At 36.1% G+C, this 23041-nt stretch overlaps 3 protein-coding genes across 3 annotated transcripts; 2 read left to right on the forward strand and 1 right to left on the reverse strand.

The window, feature by feature from the left end:
* LOC18781666 (DNA repair protein RadA) lies at nucleotides 102-9024 on the forward strand. Its single transcript, XM_020559200.1, has 15 exons — nucleotides 102-1129; nucleotides 1239-1294; nucleotides 1781-1839; nucleotides 2018-2089; nucleotides 2559-2642; nucleotides 3650-3757; nucleotides 3940-4002; nucleotides 4324-4404; nucleotides 4502-4567; nucleotides 5508-5663; nucleotides 6492-6569; nucleotides 6970-7008; nucleotides 7577-7659; nucleotides 7946-8018; nucleotides 8576-9024. The coding sequence occupies exons 1-15, from the start codon at nucleotides 369-371 to the stop codon at nucleotides 8738-8740; spliced, it is 1944 nt and encodes a 647-aa protein (XP_020414789.1). The 5' UTR covers nucleotides 102-368; the 3' UTR covers nucleotides 8741-9024.
* LOC18783067 (ATP-dependent 6-phosphofructokinase 6) lies at nucleotides 9773-15593 on the reverse strand. The gene is made up of 13 exons (XM_007215424.2): nucleotides 15228-15593; nucleotides 14475-14521; nucleotides 14332-14371; nucleotides 14071-14133; nucleotides 13847-13984; nucleotides 13389-13547; nucleotides 13237-13290; nucleotides 13001-13069; nucleotides 12766-12895; nucleotides 11512-11774; nucleotides 10954-11002; nucleotides 10673-10827; nucleotides 9773-10307 (listed from the first exon to the last, which is right to left on the reverse strand). Exons 1-13 carry the CDS (start codon nucleotides 15507-15509, stop codon nucleotides 10074-10076), a joined length of 1683 nt encoding a protein of 560 aa, XP_007215486.1. The 5' UTR covers nucleotides 15510-15593; the 3' UTR covers nucleotides 9773-10073.
* On the forward strand, nucleotides 17095-22295 carry LOC18782179 (mitochondrial-processing peptidase subunit alpha). The gene is made up of 13 exons (XM_007215202.2): nucleotides 17095-17248; nucleotides 17883-18119; nucleotides 18230-18526; nucleotides 18977-19144; nucleotides 19367-19534; nucleotides 19655-19735; nucleotides 19913-19979; nucleotides 20552-20649; nucleotides 21158-21230; nucleotides 21324-21394; nucleotides 21587-21636; nucleotides 21867-21979; nucleotides 22075-22295. The coding sequence occupies exons 1-13, from the start codon at nucleotides 17213-17215 to the stop codon at nucleotides 22125-22127; spliced, it is 1512 nt and encodes a 503-aa protein (XP_007215264.1). The 5' UTR covers nucleotides 17095-17212; the 3' UTR covers nucleotides 22128-22295.

The following is a 23041-nucleotide window of genomic DNA, read 5'->3' on the forward strand; positions in this document are numbered from 1 at the left end:
TATTTTTACATATTCAATAATTTAATTGAGTGCTCAAATGATATTGGATTCAAGTGATATTTTATAGAGATGATTTTTGAATGAAAATATACAAAATAGATGGTTTGGATTAGTAAGGGCCCTACAACTATAAAAGTGTCTTTCAAATAAGTTTATTTGAGAGATCCCTCAAATGAAGTTCTGTATTTTTAAAAATTTCGGACTGTTTTTTTTTTTTTCAGGTGAAGTGGAGGCAAAGCCCAAACAAAAGTAGACCAACACAAATCTGGGCCTAAAACCCTGTCGTTTCCGCTTCGCGGGTTCTTACATTTCAACTAAAACCCTGAAAATTCGACCACAGAGTTCTGCTCCACTCTCTTCGACTCTCCATGCCAGTATCAGACATGAGAGCTCTCAGAGCTATTTACACCCACAAACTCCTCAATCCCACCACTCACAAATCCCTCTCCAAACCATCTCTCATCCCCTTACAGTCCCTCCAAAACCCTAACTTCTCCCGCCATTTTCACTCCACATGCCGTCTCCAACGCCCCGAAGAACCGAGCACTGTCACCGATTCTCTGAAAACCGAGACAAATTCAAGCTCCAGTGTAGAAATTCGTCGCGTTTGGTCTGTTTTTGGCCCTGCCTCGCACACATTGGTGACCCCAAGAGTCGCAAACAAAAGTAGCGATGTACAAGAACCAAGACGTGAAAGTGAGAGTGAAAGTGAAAGTGAAAGCGTGAGTGAAACCCAAAAGGGCTTATCGAGTTTGAGAAATGGGGTCAAGGAGTCTGAGAGGGATAAGACTCCTAGGAATGTGAAGAAGGCCAATTCAGGAACTGGGAATTATAGGGAAATGGCGAGGAGTAATAAGAAGGGAGGGAAGGTCAAAACTAGCTGGGTTTGCTCAAGTTGTGGGGAGACATATGGTCAGTGGTGGGGTGCTTGCCGGTCTTGTCATGCAATGGGCACGGTGAAGAGGTTTTCGGAGAGTGTTGAAGATGCTGATTGGGGTAAGGTTAGTGGGTTTCAGGTTTCGGAGAAGGCGGTGCGGTCATGGATGGGGAAGGAGGCCGGGGAGGGTGGGCCAATGCGGTTGGCTGATGTGAACCAGGGAATTACTGTGATAGACAGGCGCATTCCAATGTAAGTTCCTATCTGTTTTTTGTTTTTGCTCTTTAAAACAATGTTTGGATCCTAAATAAGTTGGAAAAACGTTTTCATAATTGTGTATGTTTGTCTGGTTGATATTTAGGCCTGGAATCTTTGGAAGTGAAGTTGAAAGAGTGCTTGGTGGTGGTCTTGTACGAGGTTTGGTCATATTGTGTGTGTGTGTGTTTTTTTCATTCTTTACTCTGAAAGCTCCTATTAAAAAAGTATTAACTATGAAAGCTAATTGTTTGTCCTCCTACTCTTCTTGACTATGCTGAACATTTATGAGCTTAGACCTGTTAGATTGCTTTACTAACCATTGAGTTAGTTTAAACTCTACTTTGTGGAATCTTGCGTTCAGAGTGGCTTAAGAAACCATCTTTAAATTTTGAACTGATAAATTTTTTTTTTCAGCTGGTGGGTGGTGGGGTCAGTGTTATGAATAAGAGATATATTACTCACCATTCCTCTGACCCAGCTGTTTAGATGAAATATGAATTCTCCTGTCCAGTATTTTGGCTTGTTAAGACCTATGTTTTCAGTTGCTCCTTCCAGAAGCTTTTAGTATTTAATTTAAAGTTGCTGTTCCCGGTGGTTGAAGAGGAAAATTCAACATTTTAACAGTGCTTCTTTCTGCTTTTTAAGGTTCATTGGTTTTGGTCGGTGGTGATCCTGGTGTTGGCAAGAGTACACTCGTGTTGCAGGTAGTAAGTTGTTGTGAAGATTGAGATTTACATTTGCATTTTATTTATAAATTTATTTATTGGTGTTGCTGAGGATATTTTTCATGTTCTCAATGTTTGTTCATTGTGTTGACTATCATTATCTTCTTCTCTATTTGTGGTTCTGTTTTCATGTCAACCCATACTTTTAAACTGGAAGATGGCTTCACTAATAGCTGAAGGGCATGAGCTTGGTAAAGCAGCCCCCGTTGTGTATGTCTCCGGCGAAGAGGTTAGCATTTTCTTAAGCCTGGTATTGGCAAATCAGCATGCCTGCTTTAAAGCTTCATTGATGCTTGACTTTCCTACCATCTAATTCTTGTCAAGCATATCATTTTATTTGTTCGTTAGCAGGCCCATAAATGGTGCATAAAAATGAAACTTTTTTGGTATTCTAGTTTTTAGGTACTTTCTTTAACTTGATTAATTTAACTTTCTCCCGTTGATTCCTATGAATTTAGGAAACTTGTAAAGTTTTGTTGAATTCTTATCTGAAAGGTAACTGCATTTAGGTGTCGAATAGTTCTTTTTCAATTAGAAAAAAGTCTGTTGTTGACCCATTTGTGGAAAATATGGCTAAAAGGCTTTTATAGTAGAGCTTGAATTATTTAATTTTGGTGGTTGAGAAGCCTAAAATGTCTTGGGTTTCTGGTTCACCACGATGTGTCATTTTGCTTATAACTTTAGGCTATGACATGTAGAGTGTTCAGCAAATTGGAAGCAGAGCTGACCGTATGAAGATTGAAACAGAGGATCTTTTCTTGTACTCAAGCACCGATATTGAGGTGCTTAGTTCTGGGCTTGTGCTTACTGAATCTTGTCTTTGCCTTTTACATTACCCTTATTAAACTTGAGATAAGTAAGACCGTGTTATTGTGATATCTGATGTGCTGTCCAGAATTCCTTTTTGTTTGTTTACTTACCATTAGATTTTAATCAGTCTCATGTGAACTTAATGCAAGTTTCGCGATTATACAAAATGGTCAAAGGCTGGTTCACCTACCAATTTAAATAAATATACATCAAGAAGTAGGACTGCAGCTACCAATTTATTTTTTAAGTTAAGCATGTGGTAAAATAAAATTGATACAGTTTATTTGGTGTATCACTATTTCCGAATGGTTAAGCCATCAGGACTCATCACTTGAGAGCCCAACTCCTGGAATTCAACATAAACTGGGAGGTTGCAATTGTAAGGACTTATTAGGATTCCACTGATATCATGTTTAGGAAATAGGGGGGAAATAAGATGCATTAATCATAACCCTAAAAGGTTTATATAAAGTACGACCTTAGTGTCATTGGAAACTATAGAACGCTATTCCCCTGTAACTACTTAGATGTGTTGACTGGATATAATCATGTGCTTAAATAGCCTATTTGTAATGTTTTTCGTGCAACTCTCTCTGTCTCTGTCTGTCTGTCTGTCTGTCTGTCTCTCATGTATGTTAAATTTGCGTAACTCTCTGGTATGATCCTTAGACAAGGATCTATTTATCAACCATTATATCAGATACATTACATCAGATTTGGACTGTTGACATTTGGAGAGGATGAGATGCATCTTAGTAGATTTCAGTCACTCGTCCATAAATGATCTAATGGCTGATAAACATGTCCTTTTTGATACTTCAATCGAAATAATTCTATTAAATGTATTGCGAACATATGTGCACATCCACACTCCATACTGACCTTATCATGACTTTGCATACTGGAATGTGTTGCTTTATTGTCCTAATCTGGAACATTGCTGATAAAACTGAAGGATTGATGCACATACCTTTTTCAGGATATATTAGAGAAAATTCAGTCTCTCAACCCTCAGGCGTTGATCATCGATTCAATTCAAACAGTTTATTTACAAGGAGTTGCTGGAAGTGCTGGAGGGATCATGCAGGTTAGAACTTTTACCATAACATGCCACCCAGCATAATATGAAGCTTCTACACATCTGATCTTCATAGGCTGCTTCAACACCTCTGGGGAAGATGGAAGGGACGACATAGTTTGAAGCAAATTCTTTATTAGATAACTAGGTTCTTAGTAACCTTCGTGAATATTTGCATTATTCTGTGTCAGGTGAAAGAATGCACACAAGCCTTGCTACGTTTTGCAAAGAAGACTAATGTCCCTGTTCTTTTGGTGAGGATACACTGTCCAAACTCTGATTGTTCATGTATTTACTTGCATTTTATTAGTTCAGAATTCGTAAATTGGATTAGGTCAGTGAAGACTAGGATTTATCGTAGAGATTAGAAGCTTCAACAGAAGTTTGATTCTGCATTTATTTATCTGTTCTTAAAAAGGGACGGACTGTCAATATCAGGACTTCCATTTTCTAAATTCCATGATGGTCTGTAAAAGATAATAGAATTCTTTTTATTTTCAATTTTATTGAAGGTTATGGAACGTAGCGGTCTTCTATTCTTGCTCCTTTTATTTATTTATTTTTTGCATATCCAGATTGGGCACGTAACAAAATCTGGAGATATTGCTGGACCTCGTGTCTTGGAGCATATTGTTGATGTCGTGCTATATATGGAAGTTGGTACCTCGTTAGATTGTTTTTACTGGATTGTTGAATTGTTTTTTCTCATGTGGTAGTAACTTATCCATTAAATCCCAATGTATGTCTTCTCAGGGGGAAAAGAGTTCAGCCCATCGTTTACTTCGATCTGTGAAGAATCGTTTTGGATCAACTGATGAGGTACACAATGGTACTCAGGCTGCATCTTTCTTTATTTTTCCCTTATTAGCCACATGGATCATTGATCTATTTGTAATAGTTATTTGTTTTATTAATTTAATTTCTATTAATTTTTAAATTTTTAACTTTTTTGGTTCCTTGGGTACGTTTATGTTGTCAACTAATTAGCCACATGGATCATTAATCTAGCTATTTGTAATGTTTATTTATTTTATTAATTTAATTTCTATTCATCTTTGCATTTTTAACATTTTTTGGTTCCTTAAATTTGTTTATCTTGTCAACTTATCTAATCTATTGTCCTAGTAATGTTTCTTGTTTTTTGTTTTTCTCCGTTTTTCGAATTTTCTGAGCTAAAGCTTGTGTGATTTTCTTTTTCTTTTTAAAACCTGAAACTTTTTATATTTATTTTCCTTATAATGATCACCTGCTGAAAGTTTTTATATCGACTTTCCTTATTATGGTGCTCAACAAAGCTGATCCGAACTATTTGGCTAAAGTTAGAAAGAAAAAAAAAAAACAACAACTAGGAGATCTGGGGAGAATGGTCTTGGAATTGTGCGCTGTTCTATTTTTGTAAAAACTCTTCCTTTGAGGTGACTTCTGTTTTCCTTCTATTTAACCATCCAATCTATAGCTGGATGAGGTGTGGCATTCTTGGACTCAGTTCTTGACTTTTGAGAGAAGGAACTATACCTATACCGTTCAAGTCATTGTACCTTGATCCGTGCAGTTTTTCATTTTAGTTATAAATGTCGAAGAGCTTAACCAGGGTTAGAAAAGATGCATATTTGTATCTTCTTTGTGACTTGGATGAAACTAATTTTCAACTGGACAAGCTTATGTAATTATAAATTTTTGGCTTCTACATATATAAATGTTTATAGTAATCGCCTCTTAATCCGTGTTACTGATAGGATTTTTTTTCCTTTGCTCTCAGCTTGGAGTATTTGAAATGTCACAATCAGGACTGCAAGCTGTTTCAAACCCCAGTGAGATGTTTCTGTCTGAGCAATACTCAGATTCAGAGTATTTAGCTGGTTTAGCTGTTGCTGTAATAATGGATGGATCTCGTACTTTTCTCATTGAGATTCAGGTTACTTATTCACTGCTTTCATACTTGTTATTTCCTTTTGATTCATTTTTGAACATTTTAATTAAGCAATTGTTTGTCCTTTATGGATCAGATTAAATCAGTGAAATTTATTGTCCGTCATTAAATTATTTAGCATGAACTTGAAGATAATTAGGATAGAATACTTCTATTTCCTTTTCATTCCTTGGGGCCGAGGACAGTAGTAGATGTCTTGCTCTTTGTTGAAGTTAGATCATCTAACCTAACCAATTGGAAATGGTTACAGATGCTTTATGGTTATTAAACTGAGATTCAAGGGGTAGAAGACGTATGGTTTGGGATTTTATATTCTCAACATGCTCCTCATGTGTGGCCGGATTGAGCAAACACATGGAGAGCCTCACGCTTGGAGCATGTGTAGCCGATGATGCCTAACACGTGAACTTATTGCCTGCACTGTGTTAAAGTTGGACCATCCAATTTAAAATCAGTTGGCACTGTGTGGAAAGCCTTACTATCCTTATATTAAGATGCAAGGTTTAGAATGCCAGATGTCAGATGTCAAATTCTCGACATTCTTCTACTGCCATCATTATATCCAATTTAGTCAGCTACTCTGCTCAATCAGGAGGGTTCCTCAGTATTTCTTAGGGCCAGTGAGATAGGTTAGATATATACTATGTTCTAAAATAATTTTTGGGTTGGACCCATATCTCGGCTTTTCCTGGAATTGCACTACGCAACTAAATGAATATTAGTATTGTATGTCCTCTGCATTTTGTCTTGCTTGTAATTGCGTTCTCAAACAAATCATTTGACATTTGACCAACTTTCGTAAATTTTATCTAGGCATTATGTGTATCCGAATCACCAAGCGCGCGGCAAGTTAATGGGGTTCCACCAAGTAGAGCTTCCATGATTATTTCTGTGAGTAATTTTAAATTTTTTTTGTATATTTTCGATTTATATTATTTGTGCCATAGACAGCAATACACAAGAAACTTCAACGGTGCAATAGAAATTAGCAATTTACATCACCCGATTGATTATATGCCATTCCTTAGATGAAGATACTGCTGTGCTATGGCTCATGTTAGTCAAGGCAGTATTATGATTGAATTTGTGCTTAAGGTGAACAGTTTATCCTGATCTCATTGCAGATTCCTTATATTTACGGGCACTTAGAGTTTAAGAAAGAGCATAATGTCTCCTCTTAAAATAAAAAAGAACAAAGAAAAACTATAATGTCATTGTCATCCTACTTCATTTGCACTAAGTCTAAGTTTGATGAAAAGCGAGTTGTCATTTAATCTCTTATATGTTTTAGGTACTTGCAAAGCAAGCTGGTCTAAAGCTCCAGGAGAATGTAAGTAAAATCTTATGATAATTCTTGATTTATAAAGTTGATTTTCTATCATTGAATTTAAGAATATCTAAAGTTTTTCTCCAGGTTTGAAATATTTATACAATAAGAAATGATTTGGAACATTGTGAAAGTCATGAGAATTTGAAAAATCATTTAGAGATATTATGGCTAAAATTTATTAGTCAAAGATGAGGCCAGTTTACATCATTATTGCCACCTTGCTTGTGTAAAATACAGTGAAACATGTGGACACTTGTAGCCATGTCCATGTCAGTAATTAGTAAAGAAAGTGATACTAACCACTTACAATGATAGGAATAGTGTTAAATATGGTAAATGAGGTTTTCTTATACTGTGCAAACAGAAATCTTTTGATTGTTGAGTCATAGGGAAAAAAGCCTACATGCCAGACTCCTTTCCATCTATGAATTCATTGAATTTTGAATTTACCGATTAAATAAGTTCTTTATTTCTATTATCGCTTATACGACTGTCTTATTTACTGTTGGTTAGTTTTCTGTTCCATTATCTTTTTCTTCTTAATAAGAAAGTTGCTTTATCATGTTAGGCCATCTTCTTAAATGTTGTTAGTGGGGTATTCCTGAAAGACACTGCTGGGGATCTTGCAATAGCAGCAGCAATTTGCAGCAGGCATGCATACTATTACCCTTTCTACTAATCAAACATGTTTTTATAACTAGATGGCATTTACCTTTTTGTTTTTCGCCCCTATGCATTTTTTATTTTAGACATTTAGTATGGTTATATCTTTTCCAGCTTTGGTGTTGTATTACGCATAATGTGTGGCCATATCAGTAACAGAAAAAATCTTTAGAACTTTTGTCTTTGTATTGAATTTACCACCTACTACTTTTTTTACAATGTCCCTTCAGTTAAATATTTTATTTACCACGTGTTTCTTGTCCGTACGCTTCAGTTTCTTGGAGTTCCCTATTCCCAATAGTATTGCATTCATTGGTGAAATTGGACTTGGTGGTGAACTTCGCCAGGTAAGCATATCATTTCAATGTTATTTCGCCATTGCTCTTAGATTTCCTTAAAATTGTAGTATATAATAGCATTTCAGATACAACAGATTTTACCACAGGGTTCTGAATAGTAGTAATATTGGTTTTTAGGTTGAATTATGGGAAGATCAGCTTCCTATTTTGGATATGTTGGGGTTCAGATCTTGTATGATTATTATTGTTATAGCCTTGAGTTGCTTGTGAGATAATAAGACCTAGTCTTATTACTTGCCATCCGAACTCAGATGTTTTAACTTGTTCACTCGGATCTTAATAAAGTAATTATGTTTCATGAAATGGAGCAGGCCCAAGCAACCTATCAAATATTACACCTCTGAACAAACAACATTGAATATAACAATGTTGCTTTTAAATTCATCTTCCAGGAAGTTACAAGCTGACAACTTAGTGCCGTGTTTCCTCTACAGTCACAAATACATAAGATATGGAGATAATTTGCTAGATTTGACCCCCACCCCTTTCTCCTTTATTTTCTTTCAGGCAATTTTATTTGATGGCAATTAATTTTATTATGTTAGGTTCCTCAAATGGATAAAAGGATACACACACTGGCAAAACTGGGTTACAAAAAGTGTATTGTACCAAAATCAGCCAAGACATCTCAAGGAACTCCAGGTTTTGAGGATGTCAAAATAATAGGCTGCAAGGATCTGAAAGAGGTCATCAGCAATGTGTTCAAATGATGCTGATGCAGATCAAATCATTTTGATTTTGTACATATTGTTGTATCCGGAAATATGTAAAAGTTGTAGGTTGATGTGCTTAGAGTTGCTTGTCATATCAGTCGGTGCGCCCCGTCTTTTAGGGCATGACGGATGCATCTTCTCTCTCATTTTGGATGCCTGAAAGAGAATGTAGTTATTATGGTCTTAAACTCCAGTTGCTGTGAGAAAACCAACATTGCATATTGTGAGGCAAAATTGTTATGGCAACTCTATTGCTAGTATTTTGTTGAGTGCTTGTTTTCTGCTTGTTTCTTGCTTTATATTGCATCAAATCCCATTTTATGCTGTTTTCTTTTACGAGCTCTATAATGTAGTTGTACACTTCACATGAAATAGAAGAATTGCCAGGAAAGATATTTTTTTTTTCCTGGAAAGCAAAAGCAGCTAATACCAAATTTGTGTAGTTTTTCGGTTTTATTTATATTTACTCGTTTCGACTCCAAAGGGTTTGGATTTAATAATTTACTCTGAAATAATAATAAAAAAAGAGTTTTTCTACTTAAACTCACACTTTCTTTTTTGTTCACCTCAATTATTAAATTATTAAGCTCTTAAGTTTTATTATTGTGTAAAAAAACAAAAAAGAACATCCAACTTAATACTTAACCCTAGTACATCTATACACACACACCTCCCACAACTCTTTTAAGAAAAACACAAACTCTTTTGCACCCTATTGCTAGATTACTCCTCTTTCAATCCAAGAAACCTACTACTCTCATCTTCTCTTCACAAACCCTACACTCCCATCTTCTCTTCACAAACACATTTGACAAGGGTGTATTTTTTTCTCTTTTAGTAATGTGTGGCTAATGTGAACTTAAAGTGGTGAGGGGCAAAATAACGAGATGCCAAGTGTCAAGTGTGAGATTGATGAGTTTTTTATTTTTATTTTTTTATGATGGGTGTATTTAAGAATAGTTCGGGAAGGTAGTAGTCTCCTTAGAAATTGTGAAAATTTGAATTAGAAGTTGGGATGAACTTAAAATATAAGGTGAACAAAGAGAAGTACTGTGTTTAAATAAAACTCTTAAAAAAACACGGTTGGGGGAAAGCGTCAACTCATAATTGCTGGTGAAAACTCAAATTTAATTCTTTTCACCAATGAACACACACAACTTCATACATCAACATATAAACACTCAAACCTGAAACACCAACGGGTTTGGGTGCTCTTGTAAGAAGATAAACTATGTCAAACTGGGATGCAGAGATGGAGCGAAATTGAAAAGGGAACAGCAAACACAAGGATCTTTGATTTGCCAAATAGGCTGCTTGTTGGTCTTTTTCCCTACACGTTTGGGTCACAGACGCTGCAGTCCTTTGGGTCAGACGATGCAGTTGCTTCAACATGGTTTTCCGCATCTATCAGTTGGGCTTCGGCTTCTGTATCCTCTTTCTTCGTTTCGGCGACCTTTTTGGCGACCTCTTTAGGATCCAAGAAGCTTGGCTGATTGGTTGATGATAATAACCGTGCCCACATTCTGTCAGTAATCACAACCTTGTTCTGCCTCTCGGTCACACGCTACACATTCAAGAAATAAGCAACTTATACAAACAACTCAAACACAAGAATTACAATATACGGCAGTAGCCGGATACCCCAAATGATGTGAATTTGATTTTCTGCAGATATTCTTGTACTACTTGCATCATATTTCCTGTCCTAATGGTCCATTAGTTTGTTCAGGGGAAAGGTAGATGCTCAAGATCTATCCCTATAAGTCACATTGTTGACTGAGATGCTCGGAACTTATGTATCATGTAGACAAGAAGCGCCAATCTAGAATGCCATGTTTATACACATGCAAAGAGATCCCCACTTCTGAATCGTATGCTCCTTTCTTTTATTGATATAGCTAATTAAACCAAGAATAACATATAACTTACACAGAATGGAATATAAGCATGCCTTCCATTAACAGGCCCAACAGTGAAGCCCGTGTATCCTGCCATCGCACCATGAATGGCACTGTGAGCAAGAAGGGTGCAATATACATTATCAGATGCATTGCCTGGAATAGCACGGATCATGTAAGTGGGATCTGCAGGCATGCACAACAATTGTTGGGTTATATAATTTGTTCCACAAGGCTACACATGCACAGAATCAAACAATAAAAAGACAATATTTCAGTCCCCAAAAAAGGCACTGTTCCAGAAGAACGAACCTATATATTTGAGAGTTATATTCATCTTTCTCCGTTTTGAGAAGTGGTCCTACAAGAACATAATCAATACATATAGTAAGAAGTGGCATGCCTCTTATCGAGTCACTCAAAAATGCTCTGGATAAAATAAAACAATAAAATACCACATATGATGTCTAATTTAATTAAAAAAAACAGACCGCATTTCTTTTTGCCTGTTCTGTAAAACCTTGAAATTTTGGAATGTCACCAAGGATGCCAGCAAATCCTCTAGGCACTATCTTCTGGTTATACTAGCTACTCTATTGCTTACTAAGAAAAAGGACTTGTAGGGAACTGACTTCAGTTGTCTCTCCATGATATTATTTAAGGATTAAGCTTAAAATTGTTTGGCTGCTAGACACAATCTTCTCCAGTCCCTGTGTTTTCTTACGGGTGATAGGGTAATTGTAGATACTATGTTTCAGAATTGACATGCTTACAACATATAACGAGTAACAAAACTAGACAATTACACAAACAAGGCGTGGGGAACAACTTATCTAACATCAGTCATAGAAATTACATTGACATCTATACCTTAATATTCTGCGATAACCACAGGCCAACATCTTGAAGAAGCTTATTTCCCGAAGCATCCTGCTCATCTTTAGGCAGGCTTTCAGAAAGAAGAACATCTCCTGCACCTTCAGCTATTACTATAACGATGTGGCCATCCTCTTTGAGTCTTTTTTCAATGTATTCATAAAGTCCACCAGGTCCTTCCAGATAAAAAGGTGATTCTGGAATCAGGCAACAATCCACATCTCGGCTGGCAAGAGTAGCATACATTGCTATGAATCCTGCATGACACGATTATATCCGACAATAAGAACTACATAACACTAGATTAGAACTTCACTTGTTGGTTGGACAACGTGAATTTTTGGAGGCTACATAACATCAAGCACCCATGAACATTAGCTTAACATTAGGTTACCAACGTGGCTTTCTTTGTGTTCATAATTTGCAGAAAATTTTGAATCGATTGTTACCAACCACAATAACACCCAAACCAAAAAGGAATATATATATATATATATATTTTTTTTTGGACTGATACAAAAAGGAATAGATGTAAATAAAGAAACACAGACCTTATTCCAAGGCTACTAATTCTCATTTTTTATTTTATCAGAATCAACCTAAGTATTAGGTGTGTAAATGACTATGAGATAAACCCAAACCAAATCTTATTAACATCTTGGAATGACAGGGATGCAATGAGAGGTCTTGAAATAATACAAGTGAAAAGGATCAAGGACAACATCACTGAAAAAAGAGAATAGAAAGAGACAAATATTGCAATGGACAGAAATGAATTAACAATGATTTACGGGAATCAGAAATCCAGATAATATAAAGAGTCTTAAAGAGTAGTGTGTTAGACAAAATCTCCCCCCTCACCATCCATAGAAGGAGAAGCAAACAGCAACTGTTTTAGCATACACCGCGAGTCTCATCAATGGATATCCTATTAGTAAGTCCACCTGGGCGGATTCAATCGGATTTTGATATTGTTGACCGATTTGTGCGTATATGCAGAAATATTTCCCATTATTGCAGCAGATCCCATATTCAATAACGGCGGAAATTGAAACTAATTCATACTAAATTGTATGATACTCATATCTAGTTGATATGCAGATGGTACAGCCATTACACGTGAAATGGATAAAATAAGATAACATCTGGTGGCATAACACCACATTGTGAGCCAATTTTCAGATTATCTTCTGCAACATGCTCTAAAACTAAGTAACTTTAAGATTATATAGAGGATTGATACTTTACCACTGTAGCGGCCCATTAACTTGACAACGCCAATACCATTCTCAACGCTTTCGGCTTCAACATGAGCTGCATTTATGGCTCGTTGAGCCTCCTCAACAGCAGAGTCAAAACCAAAGGACTTGTCTATAACCTGCATAAAAGTAAGCATGGAATCCAAAATTAAGACTGTTTCGAAGAGTGAATGCCAGTGTTAAATTAAATGCATCAGATCAGTCATGCATGGAATTAGGAGTACCGGAATGTCATTATCAATGGTTTTGGGAATTCCTGCCACTGCAACTTTGAGGCCACGCCTCCTGATTTCCTGCATTAAATAGTGGTAAGTGAGCAACTAAACATTGTCCTCGAGTCACTTATTTTAACATCCCATATTGTTGCCCAATACTCTCAAGATTGTTAAATCTTCCAAACTACTTTTTCCCAGGAAGCACTGGAGATCACTACTCGTTGTGTCACATCAAACTGCATTACCTCAAAAATCACCGCAGCTCCTCTCTGAGTTCCATCTCCTCCAATTACATAAACCTAGCAAGCATAAACATACGTTAGTATATGCACAAAAGTAGTTGAATAAACTAAAGTCCTCATAACTGAAATCTGAAACATATGCAGACACTACCAACCTGATTGATTCCTCTGTCCTGAATGCTGTCCACAATCTTAGAGGTATCATGGCCCCCTCGTGATGTCCCAAGGATGGTACCACCACGTTTGTGGATGTCATTCACAACCTTTGGTGTTAAGGGGATTGTATTTCTGGCATAAAAACCTCTGTATCCACCCTACATGTAGAAAATTACTTCCTTAGTTCATGATATTATTCAAGCATGCATGAGAAAAGATTATAATGAACTGAGTTTTTTTATTTTTCATTTAAAAAAATTATATCCACTGATGGGCCGCAATTAAATTATAGCATGTTATTTTTACCTCATATACTATGAAAAGTGAGGGAAAGAAATGATTCATTACTAAAGTCCATTTTTCATGCATCTTTAGCATTTCATTTTCTCCTATTTTGAAATATGATAATGAAGATTTAGAATGTATTTGAATGTATGTCAAATATGCCTTTACTTACCTCTATTCCAAGAATTCTTTTGACATGATACATGTGGTTTAACCCACATACTAGTTCTCTAATAACTGTATTTAGGCCTGGACATAGACCACCACATGTCACAATACATGCATGCACTTCATCTGATTCGAAATATACCTGAAAAATATTCAATGGCATGTCATTTGACTAGAATACATAAATACATGAACAATAAATATATGAAAAAACTAGGAATGTAAAACCTTTTGACGTGGTCCAGAGCGCCGAAAGTGTGTCCCTCTTGGGCTATCCTTATGAACAACAATCTACACAAAGAAGAACATTATGGAATTAGAAGACATATTATGGAATTAGAAGACATGCACAAACCTAGTGTCTAATCTTTTATACAACTGTGAAAAATTGCAAGATATTACAATTTTCATATCACTAGTAATTTGTATAAGATATATATTAGAAAAATAAATACACAATTAATACAGCAAGCACTGAATATTACTCACCTTTTGGGCAACGGTATCATCCGCATTAACGAAATACTGCCTGGCCAACATAAGATCAATTTGTGAATTATCAAGATCACAATTGAATGAGTGACATCACATGCATTTTCTGTGAAGCAAGGAACTGAAAGGGCCAAACTTACTTAACAACTGAATAGGAAGGATTGTCTTGTAATGGATTGGGGTATGTCTGCAAGATATCATCAGGAAGGTAAAACTGTCAGTCAGACAGATATCCTTTCCTCTAGCAGCAAAACAAGAAAACTGTTATTAAAATGAAAAATAAAATAAATCTCTAATGTTCATCAGAGTAATTTTAAGAAGGACAGAACATATGAAAGGTTTTTCCTTTTGTCCTAACATATGATCAAATAAATTATTCAATTCCCATTTCTTATCAAATTTAATATTTAAAAAAAACGTCACAGAACTTGGGATTAATAATAATAATTAAATTTCTTTACTTTTCCATCTGATTCTAGACCATTAAAATATTAATAATAACCATTTATATATTTTATAGAATTTTTACCCCAAAAAAAAAAAAATGCAGTACCCCAATTCCGTGTACTGAGGCGACAAAATCTCAAGAAATTAACATCAGTTAAAACACAATTCTGAAAAGAACAAAAGAAGATCACAGGTTTTTGCACTGACTTCACAGACAGTCATCTCAAAACGCTTCGTTTTGGCTGACACCTACTATGGCCAAAAAGCAACCCCCACCGCAACACTGAACTTGCAGAAATTACAAGCCCAAGGAAGAAGAAGAAGATCACATGTGTTTTAGCAGTTACAGTAACTTGATCAAAAATCAAAATATAACTACACACTGATCACACAATTTCCTCTGTTTTTCTGAAGCAGAAGAGAGAGAAGGAGAGTTGCAGACTTACAGGGAGGTCAGGGATGTAATCAACCAAGTGAGGAACATCTTCGAGAACGTAGCCACCCTCGCCGGGGACGATTTTGGGCTCGGAGTTGTTGGAAATTGCCATCGTGTCCCTGAAGCCGTTCTCTCTGGGAGAACTGGAACTGGAACTGGAACTGGAACTGGAGCTGGAGCTGAGAGAAACGGCGGAGGAGAAGTAGCGGGGGTGATCAGCAGTCGCAGGGTAAGAGCTGGTCGGGTCGAAGCAGCGGAACCTGGGCCTTGAAATGGAGGCAGAACTGGCCATATTAGTATTGGGTTTTAAGATACCAGTACAGAGTTTAGGAACACCCGGCGTATTTGTAGCCGTTGATGACGATTAATCAGACAGTTCCCAATCCAACGTGTTGACTAAAAACCAGCTCACTATTATTTAATTTGATTTTTCTATTATTCCTTTGAAAAATAACTACTTTCTCGTCAAATGTTGAAGGCTTAATTTTCCTATCTGAGGCCTTTCGTAGGTTGTTTCATGAATGTAGATTCTTGGGGAAAGAATTTAGAACAATTGTCCACGCTTCTAGACCATATGTTTCATGTTTGTAGACCTTTTTCTTTGTGCTGGTATTTTATCTCATGATATTTTTTATAATACAAATGATATTTTAATTTAATTTAATTTAAATTATGAGGAGAGAAATTCAAACTCGAGTGTAGAGTCCATCAACTCTAGCACACATAGCTATGGAGTCCATCAATTCTAGCACACTTAGCTAAGTTCATATTTACTACCATGTTAAAAATGACACCACATAACTTTGAAATTTAGAATTAAAACGCTTCAAATTTAAGTTATATTATGTTGTTATTCGCAATATGATTAAGTGAAAGTTCAAAACAACCTAAGTGAATCTTTATTAATTATTAGAAATCACTCACGTCTCGAAGTACTTGTAATGTTACATGTTTAAATATTGGTTTCATTTTTTAAAGATTTTTGGGGCCTTGACAGTTCATGCTGGTTATTGATGACATCCAAAGGCATGCTTGGTTTGTGGGTCATGTGTCACGCCCTCTACTTAGTTTTCCATCACATAATTTTAAAGTCTTAAGTCATCAAAAGCAATTATTTTGATGTATGACGTCGTTACAGTCCCGCATGGGCAAAGCTTTTTGGACTTTAGACGAAGACCAAAAAAATTAAGAAAAAAAAGGTTCCATTCCAGTTGTTTCATGTGCACAAAATATTCCTTTTATCTGTTGGAATTTGTTCAAGAACATTAATAATCTTCTACAATATTTTCCAATAGCTTTTTTCCATTTCGGTCAAATGGCAAGAAAATTATGCAATGTGCCTCCTAACTTGACGCCAAATGCCAAATCATTTGACTATTTCAAAGTTGGATGTTAAAACCACTAATGTTTAAAATAAATAAATCAATCAAATTATCCAAAATGAGAACCATCATATAAAAAAAATTATTTAAAAATTAAAAAATAACGTTACTCTCATATTGAAAATAACAAAAAAAGCGTTTCCATAACAACGAAAATAACTTGCATGCTCTAAAGTGATGCACATATATCACTTACAAGTGTTCCCTATCTCAACCCACAACTTCTAAGAAAGTACTTGTTTTTGTTTTCCTTTTAATCTGAAAAAAATAAGGACGCATAAGAAGAAGGGTTGATCAAAATTAATTGGATATGTTTAAAAAAAAAAAAAAAAAAAAGGGGGTAGAGAACGGTTGATCAACATACTCTTGTTGGGCCTGGCCTTTTGAGTTTTCTGTTGGGCCTCTACTTGTTAGGGAAGCCCAATACTTACTGAGAATATTTCTCTATTGGTCCAAGAAAACCAAAAAAAAAAAAAAAAAGAAAGGGATTGAACTCTCTTTTATTTCAACAGCCTCCACTCTTGTGTTGTTCTCAAACCTTTTAAAGAGAACAGAGAGACCTGCAAATCCCCAATAGGTTTCTAGGGCTTCAATCAATCTGAGCTACATCACCATGTACAAAGCAGCCTCACGACTCAGGGCTCTCAAGGTCAGTACCAAACTGGGTCCTCCGAAACCCTAACTTCCTTTATTGTTGCCGAGAGGAAATGTAAATCATGTTGGATGATGAATCTGCGGTTCTTAAGATCGGCGTTTAAATTTACTGGGTTTTTAACAGATATTTGATCTGATTTTGTTTGTAGCTTCAAGTGATGATTTTTTAAATGTTGTATTGACATTTTTGTTGGTTGCTGGGGAATTGGAGTAATATAATGGATACAAGTTTATGGTCCTCATGTATTGTGTGTACTTTTTCTTTTGCTTTTTCTGTTTAAAATGAGAAATCTAACTCGACCCAATTCAGGCATTGTTGAATGCAGTTCTGGGTGAATTTGTTCTTGGTTTCTATTGTGGTGCTCTGTTCGAATAAGTCTCATATATGCTTCTTGGTCACAACGGATTTATTTATGTATTTATTTTTGTAAATTTAAAGAGATGGATTTCTTTTTATCTGGTTGGTGTCGTGAAATTAAAAGAGACAGATCCTAAAATTTAGTTTCTGAATAAATATAAATCTATCAGGAGAAATTAAGGGCAGTTACTAGATACAAACAATTTTCGTTCTTGATTATCTACATGGTGGCATTGACTGTTCCATGTTGCACTATTCACTCTCTGAATAGGGCCGTGCCGGAAATGTGGGGGCCACCAGGTTTGCAACAAGTGCAGCTGCTATAAAGCCAGCCTCAGGGGGTATCTTTAGCTGGCTGACGGGGGAAAGCTCCAGTACTCTTCCTCCTTTGGAAACCCAACTCCCAGGTGTTAACCTTCCTCCTGCACTACCTGATCATGTTCAGCCAAGCAAGACTCAGATTACAACTCTGTCGAATGGTGTTAAAATAGCTTCAGAAACATCACCGGTATGTAAGAGTCGTTATGATGTAGCTGTACTTTGTTTTAATGTACCCCCTCCTCTGTTTACTGTTCAATCTTGTCGATTGATTTGTTTCTTCTTGTCTTGATTAATCAGAGTCCTGCGGCCTCCATTGGATTATATGTTGATTCCGGTTCCATATATGAGACACCCGAGTCGAGTGGGGCTTCACACTTGTTAGAGCGACTGGCTTTTAAGAGTACAACCAACCGGAGCCACTTACGCATTGTGAGGGAAGTGGAAGCAATTGGTGGTCACATAGGAGCCAGTGCCTCTAGGGAGCAAATGGGATACACTTTTGATGCTATCAAAACCTATGTTCCTCAAATGGTGGAACTGCTTGTTGACGCAGTGAGGAATCCTGCCTTCTTGGAATGGGAGGTCAATGAAGAGGTAAAATTTCTTCATCAGTATTCTTTGAAAGTTAAAGGGCATCATTTTAGGAATGTTTGTTTGAAAAAAATACTGTGGTACACTCATTTACCTTTCTAAAGTTCGTTATAAGTCTCCCCATTCTTTGGTAAGAGGGGAGGAATTTGGGGTGATGGAAGGTTGAACTGAACTCAATGAATTATACCTGTTCCAATAAATAGTTTGAGCATTTGAAAGAGAGAAGTCCAATCAAATTTGGGATAATTAACAAAGTTTAATTTCAGCATATTCTTTGAAATTGGATTGTTTATGAATTTATAAAAAAATATTGTCTCTATCTTTTTCTACGATCTTGAATGCAATCAAAACAATTTTGTAGTGTTGGTCTCCACACATGGTTATTTTTATCAATTTTTCAAAAACTTTAGCTTTGCCATATGTTCATATTCTGTAGAATTTTTTTTTGTACAGCTGAAGAAGGTGCGGGCAGAGATTGGTGAACTATCTAACAATCCTCAGGGCTTACTCCTGGAGGCAATTCATTCTGCTGGTTATTCTGGTGCACTGGCAAATCCTCTTCTGGCTTCGGAAGCAGCACTGAACAGATTGAATGGCAGTGTCTTGGAGGACTTTGTTGCTGTAAGATAAAAAAAAATATTATGAATACTGCATGCTCAAGTCAACTATCTCTTATCCTAAAAGTCCGTTGAATACTGCATGCGAAATATTAGTTATTATTTTTGAATAAATAATATGCGCTCTTGGTTACTTTTCTTTAACCTTTAAAAAAAAAAAATCCTTATTTCTATCCATGTGCTGTGCGGTGTGGCTACTGACTGGTGGCTGATGTGGGAATTTCAGGAGAATTATACGGCTCGTCGGATTGTTCTTGCAGCTTCAGGGGTCGATCATGAGGAGATTGTATCTATTGCAGAACCACTTCTTTCTGACCTACCTAGTGGGCCCCGCTCTGAGGAGCCACAATCTAAATATGTTGGAGGAGAGTATCGTCTTCAAGCTAGTCCATCGGTTTGTATTTCTGCTCATTCTGATTCACAGCTTCAGAGTTGGTTCTCCTTGTCTACTTATATTCCTCATTATTTAATTTTGTTGCAAGCATGCTTATCTGCTATACTCCTGTTGTGCCAGGAGACCCATATAGCTCTTGCTTTTGAAGTTCCCGGTGGCTGGCGACAAGAGAAGCAAGCCATCCTTTTGACGGTTCTCCAGGTTTCACATTTATCTGTGGAATGATTATGAGATTTCATGCATGTCAAATAAATTATGTTTGACGAATTTCTGTGTTTTGTATCTATATCCCCTCTCTGGATTACGTTCTTAGTGACATATGATCATAAGAAAGACTATGCCATGCTTGGATGACAATAATACTTTTGTATATTGCAGTTGCTTATGGGAGGTGGTGGTTCTTTCTCTGCTGGGGGACCTGGAAAGGGGATGCACTCAAGGCTATGTAAGTTTTGCCCAGGTTTTCTAGTTTATTGTTAATTAGCTTGCATGGTTGATTATTTTAACTATGATTTTCCTCCTTTGCTATTTAAGTTTTGTTTTCTAGTTTATTGTTAATTAGCTGGACTGCTTGATTATTTTCACTATGATTCTCCTTCTTTCTATACATGCAATACTTTTAAACCCCTTAAACTGTACTTTCTATTTACCTCTTTCATTTCTTGTTTTTCTGGCACCCCGTCCCTCCTAAACAAGAGAATGCAGCAGGTTTGATATCTGGTGTTAAATCCGCAGTCTGCTCGTGTGTAATTTAAGAAGCATATACTTAGAAACTGTATACAATAACATCCCTCCTTGCTTTCCTGTCTGTTTACAATAACATCCGCACGAGAATAACGTGCAAACATCCGGATAAGAGAATAACTGTATATATATATATATATATATATATATGCGTGTGTGTGTGTGCGCGCGCATGTGTGTGTGCGCGCGCATGTGTGTGTGTGCGCCAGGGATCCTGTTTCAGAAGCTATATGTATTCTTGTTTCACTGATCATTACTATCATTTGACAACAGATCTCCGCGTTTTGAATAAGTTTCAAGAGATTCAGTCCTTCTCTGCCTTCAACAGCATCTTCAATGATTCTGGGCTGTTTGGCATTTATGCTAGCTCTGTAAGGCCCACCCTTTAGTTCTAAATCTTCATGGTTAATGTGGCTTGCATTTTGTTGGATAGATTGCTGGGGTAGTGCCTGTGCATGAATTGGACAGTCTTTTTGTGTCAGAAGATAGACTCATTAAGTGGTTTATCAATTTGACATCCATCTGATTTTTGCTATCTTAATTTCAAGTCCAGCTATTGATATTTTCTGTTGGAATTGTGCATGAGGTTTTTCTTCTGCATTTAACTTGAGTTTATGATGTGAATTTTCACATATTGGAGCTAAGTTTCCAATCAAGCTAATTTACAATGGCTTTTCTATACATAAGGAAAGTGAACTTTTATTGGATCTAGAATTTTCCATGGGAGAATTCATCAAAGTGGTCTAGTTGGGGGAATCATCATGTTTTGTATTATGTGATATGAATAATCATTCGGCTTATAATGTTGTTTGGTATATAATTAAAGTACGTTTCTTAATTTTTAGAGTAATTTTCTTTTGTTGCTATTTTTGGATGTAGGCCAGTGAATTTGGATCAGAACTAGTTGATATAGCAGCTAAAGAATTACTTTCAATTGCAACACCTGGACAAGGTTTGTTCTGCATTTTCTTGTTTTTCTTCTTGTACTTGAAAGATTTCTGATTTATGTTTCTCTTTGCTAAGTTTCTTTTTTCCATGTTGGCAGTTACGGACGTACAGCTTAAACGTGCCAAGGAGTCCACAAAGGCTGCAGTCTTAATGAATCTAGAATCTAGAGTATGCCCTCTCTCTCTCTCTCACGGACACATACACAGAATCTTCTTGTTTTCTTGTGTTAGAGTCTTTGACCTCCATTTCTCCTTGCCTCATATAATTATACTACTATAACGGTTCTCTTACACACACATTTCAGTATTTGTTGTTTGAGGTTTGGTCATAATTCCTGGGTCTTTTATTTTCATTTTGCAGATGATTGCATCAGAGGACATAGGGAGGCAGGTTTTGACGTACGGAGAGAGGTGTGCAATATCTAGATGGAACCATTTTTCCCTATTTCACTTCAATCCTCTTGCTCAAATTTCTTTTACCTTTTTTGTTTTCCATTTATTTTACATCACTCTGGTGGTATGACATTATTTGGTAGCCCTTACTTAAGCCTCTTTATGGTTTAGTAGAATTTTAAAATATTGAAGCATTACAGTGTTTCTTGTGACATGCTAAGCTATACGGTCACTATTAACCATTGCAGGAAACCTGTGGAGCATTTCTTGAAGACAGTAGAAGAAGTGAGTTTGACAGATATTACTACAATTGCGCAAAAGATTATTTCTTCACCTCTAACAATGGCATCATTTGGCAATGGTAAATTTCCAATGCTTTACACTGATCTCATATTGAGATATTACTATCATTTGATTAAAGGATGAGAAAATGAACCCCTCCTGTTTTTGTGGCAGTTTCGAATGTCCCCAGTTACGAATCAGTTAGCAGACATTTCCATGCAAAATGAGAGGTGCTTCTGCTATAATTTTTTTGAATCACATGGCTTCTTACGACTTCCAAGTTATTTGCTTTGTCGGCATTGTCGAAATAAAATTTTGAAAGGAAAAATTTGATCCAAATTGCATGTATCAGGATCCATTTTGCCAATATTATGTATTCTCTCTCTCTCTCTCTCTCTCTCTCTCTCTCTCTCTCTATATATATATATATATATATGGGAGAGACACCCTTTGCCTTTTTACTATACTAATATTTGATTATATTCTTTTCAACCTTTCTTGGGGTTGAAATTTGTGCTCAGTAGGAGTACCAGATTTAATTTCATAATGGGGATATAATTCAATCTTTTTACGATGTAAAACATTTGCTTGGAGAATGAACCCTTCCGTGGATGCACTGGGTTGTATAACTAGAACAAATAACTAGCAAGAAGAGCGTAACTTGTTCAACTTTTATTTTTATTTTTGCACAAGGTGTGATTCATAGTATTATTTTGTGGCATCCATGTAGAATGCTACAATCTTTGACAAAAAAGGAAAAGAAAAATGCTACAATCTATACAATGTGAGATAATGTAGAAATATAAAGAAAAATAATCTGGTTCTGTAGTTTTCTATTACAAATAACAGATAAATACCTTTTCATTTTTCACTAACGGATTAATACCTTTTTCATTGTTTTACTTCCCCTTTTTTCTCCCAATTTATCAATCAACTCAATTTTCAACTTTAGTTTTTTTTATTTATAAAAAAAAAAATTACTTTGCCCTATGATTTAAAAGACATAATGCGTTTGGTTAAATTTTATTTGCAATATTCGTAAGGGATTTGTAACTCAAGTGAATCGTTTTTAAACAGATTTATACTGATGAGTGTTAGATTTATTTCCTTTAACCTTATGCCTATTTTCATTTCACGTTAG

This window comes from Prunus persica, chromosome G3 (assembly GCF_000346465.2).
Source record: "Prunus persica cultivar Lovell chromosome G3, Prunus_persica_NCBIv2, whole genome shotgun sequence".
Taxonomy (NCBI): Eukaryota; Viridiplantae; Streptophyta; class Magnoliopsida; order Rosales; family Rosaceae; genus Prunus; species Prunus persica.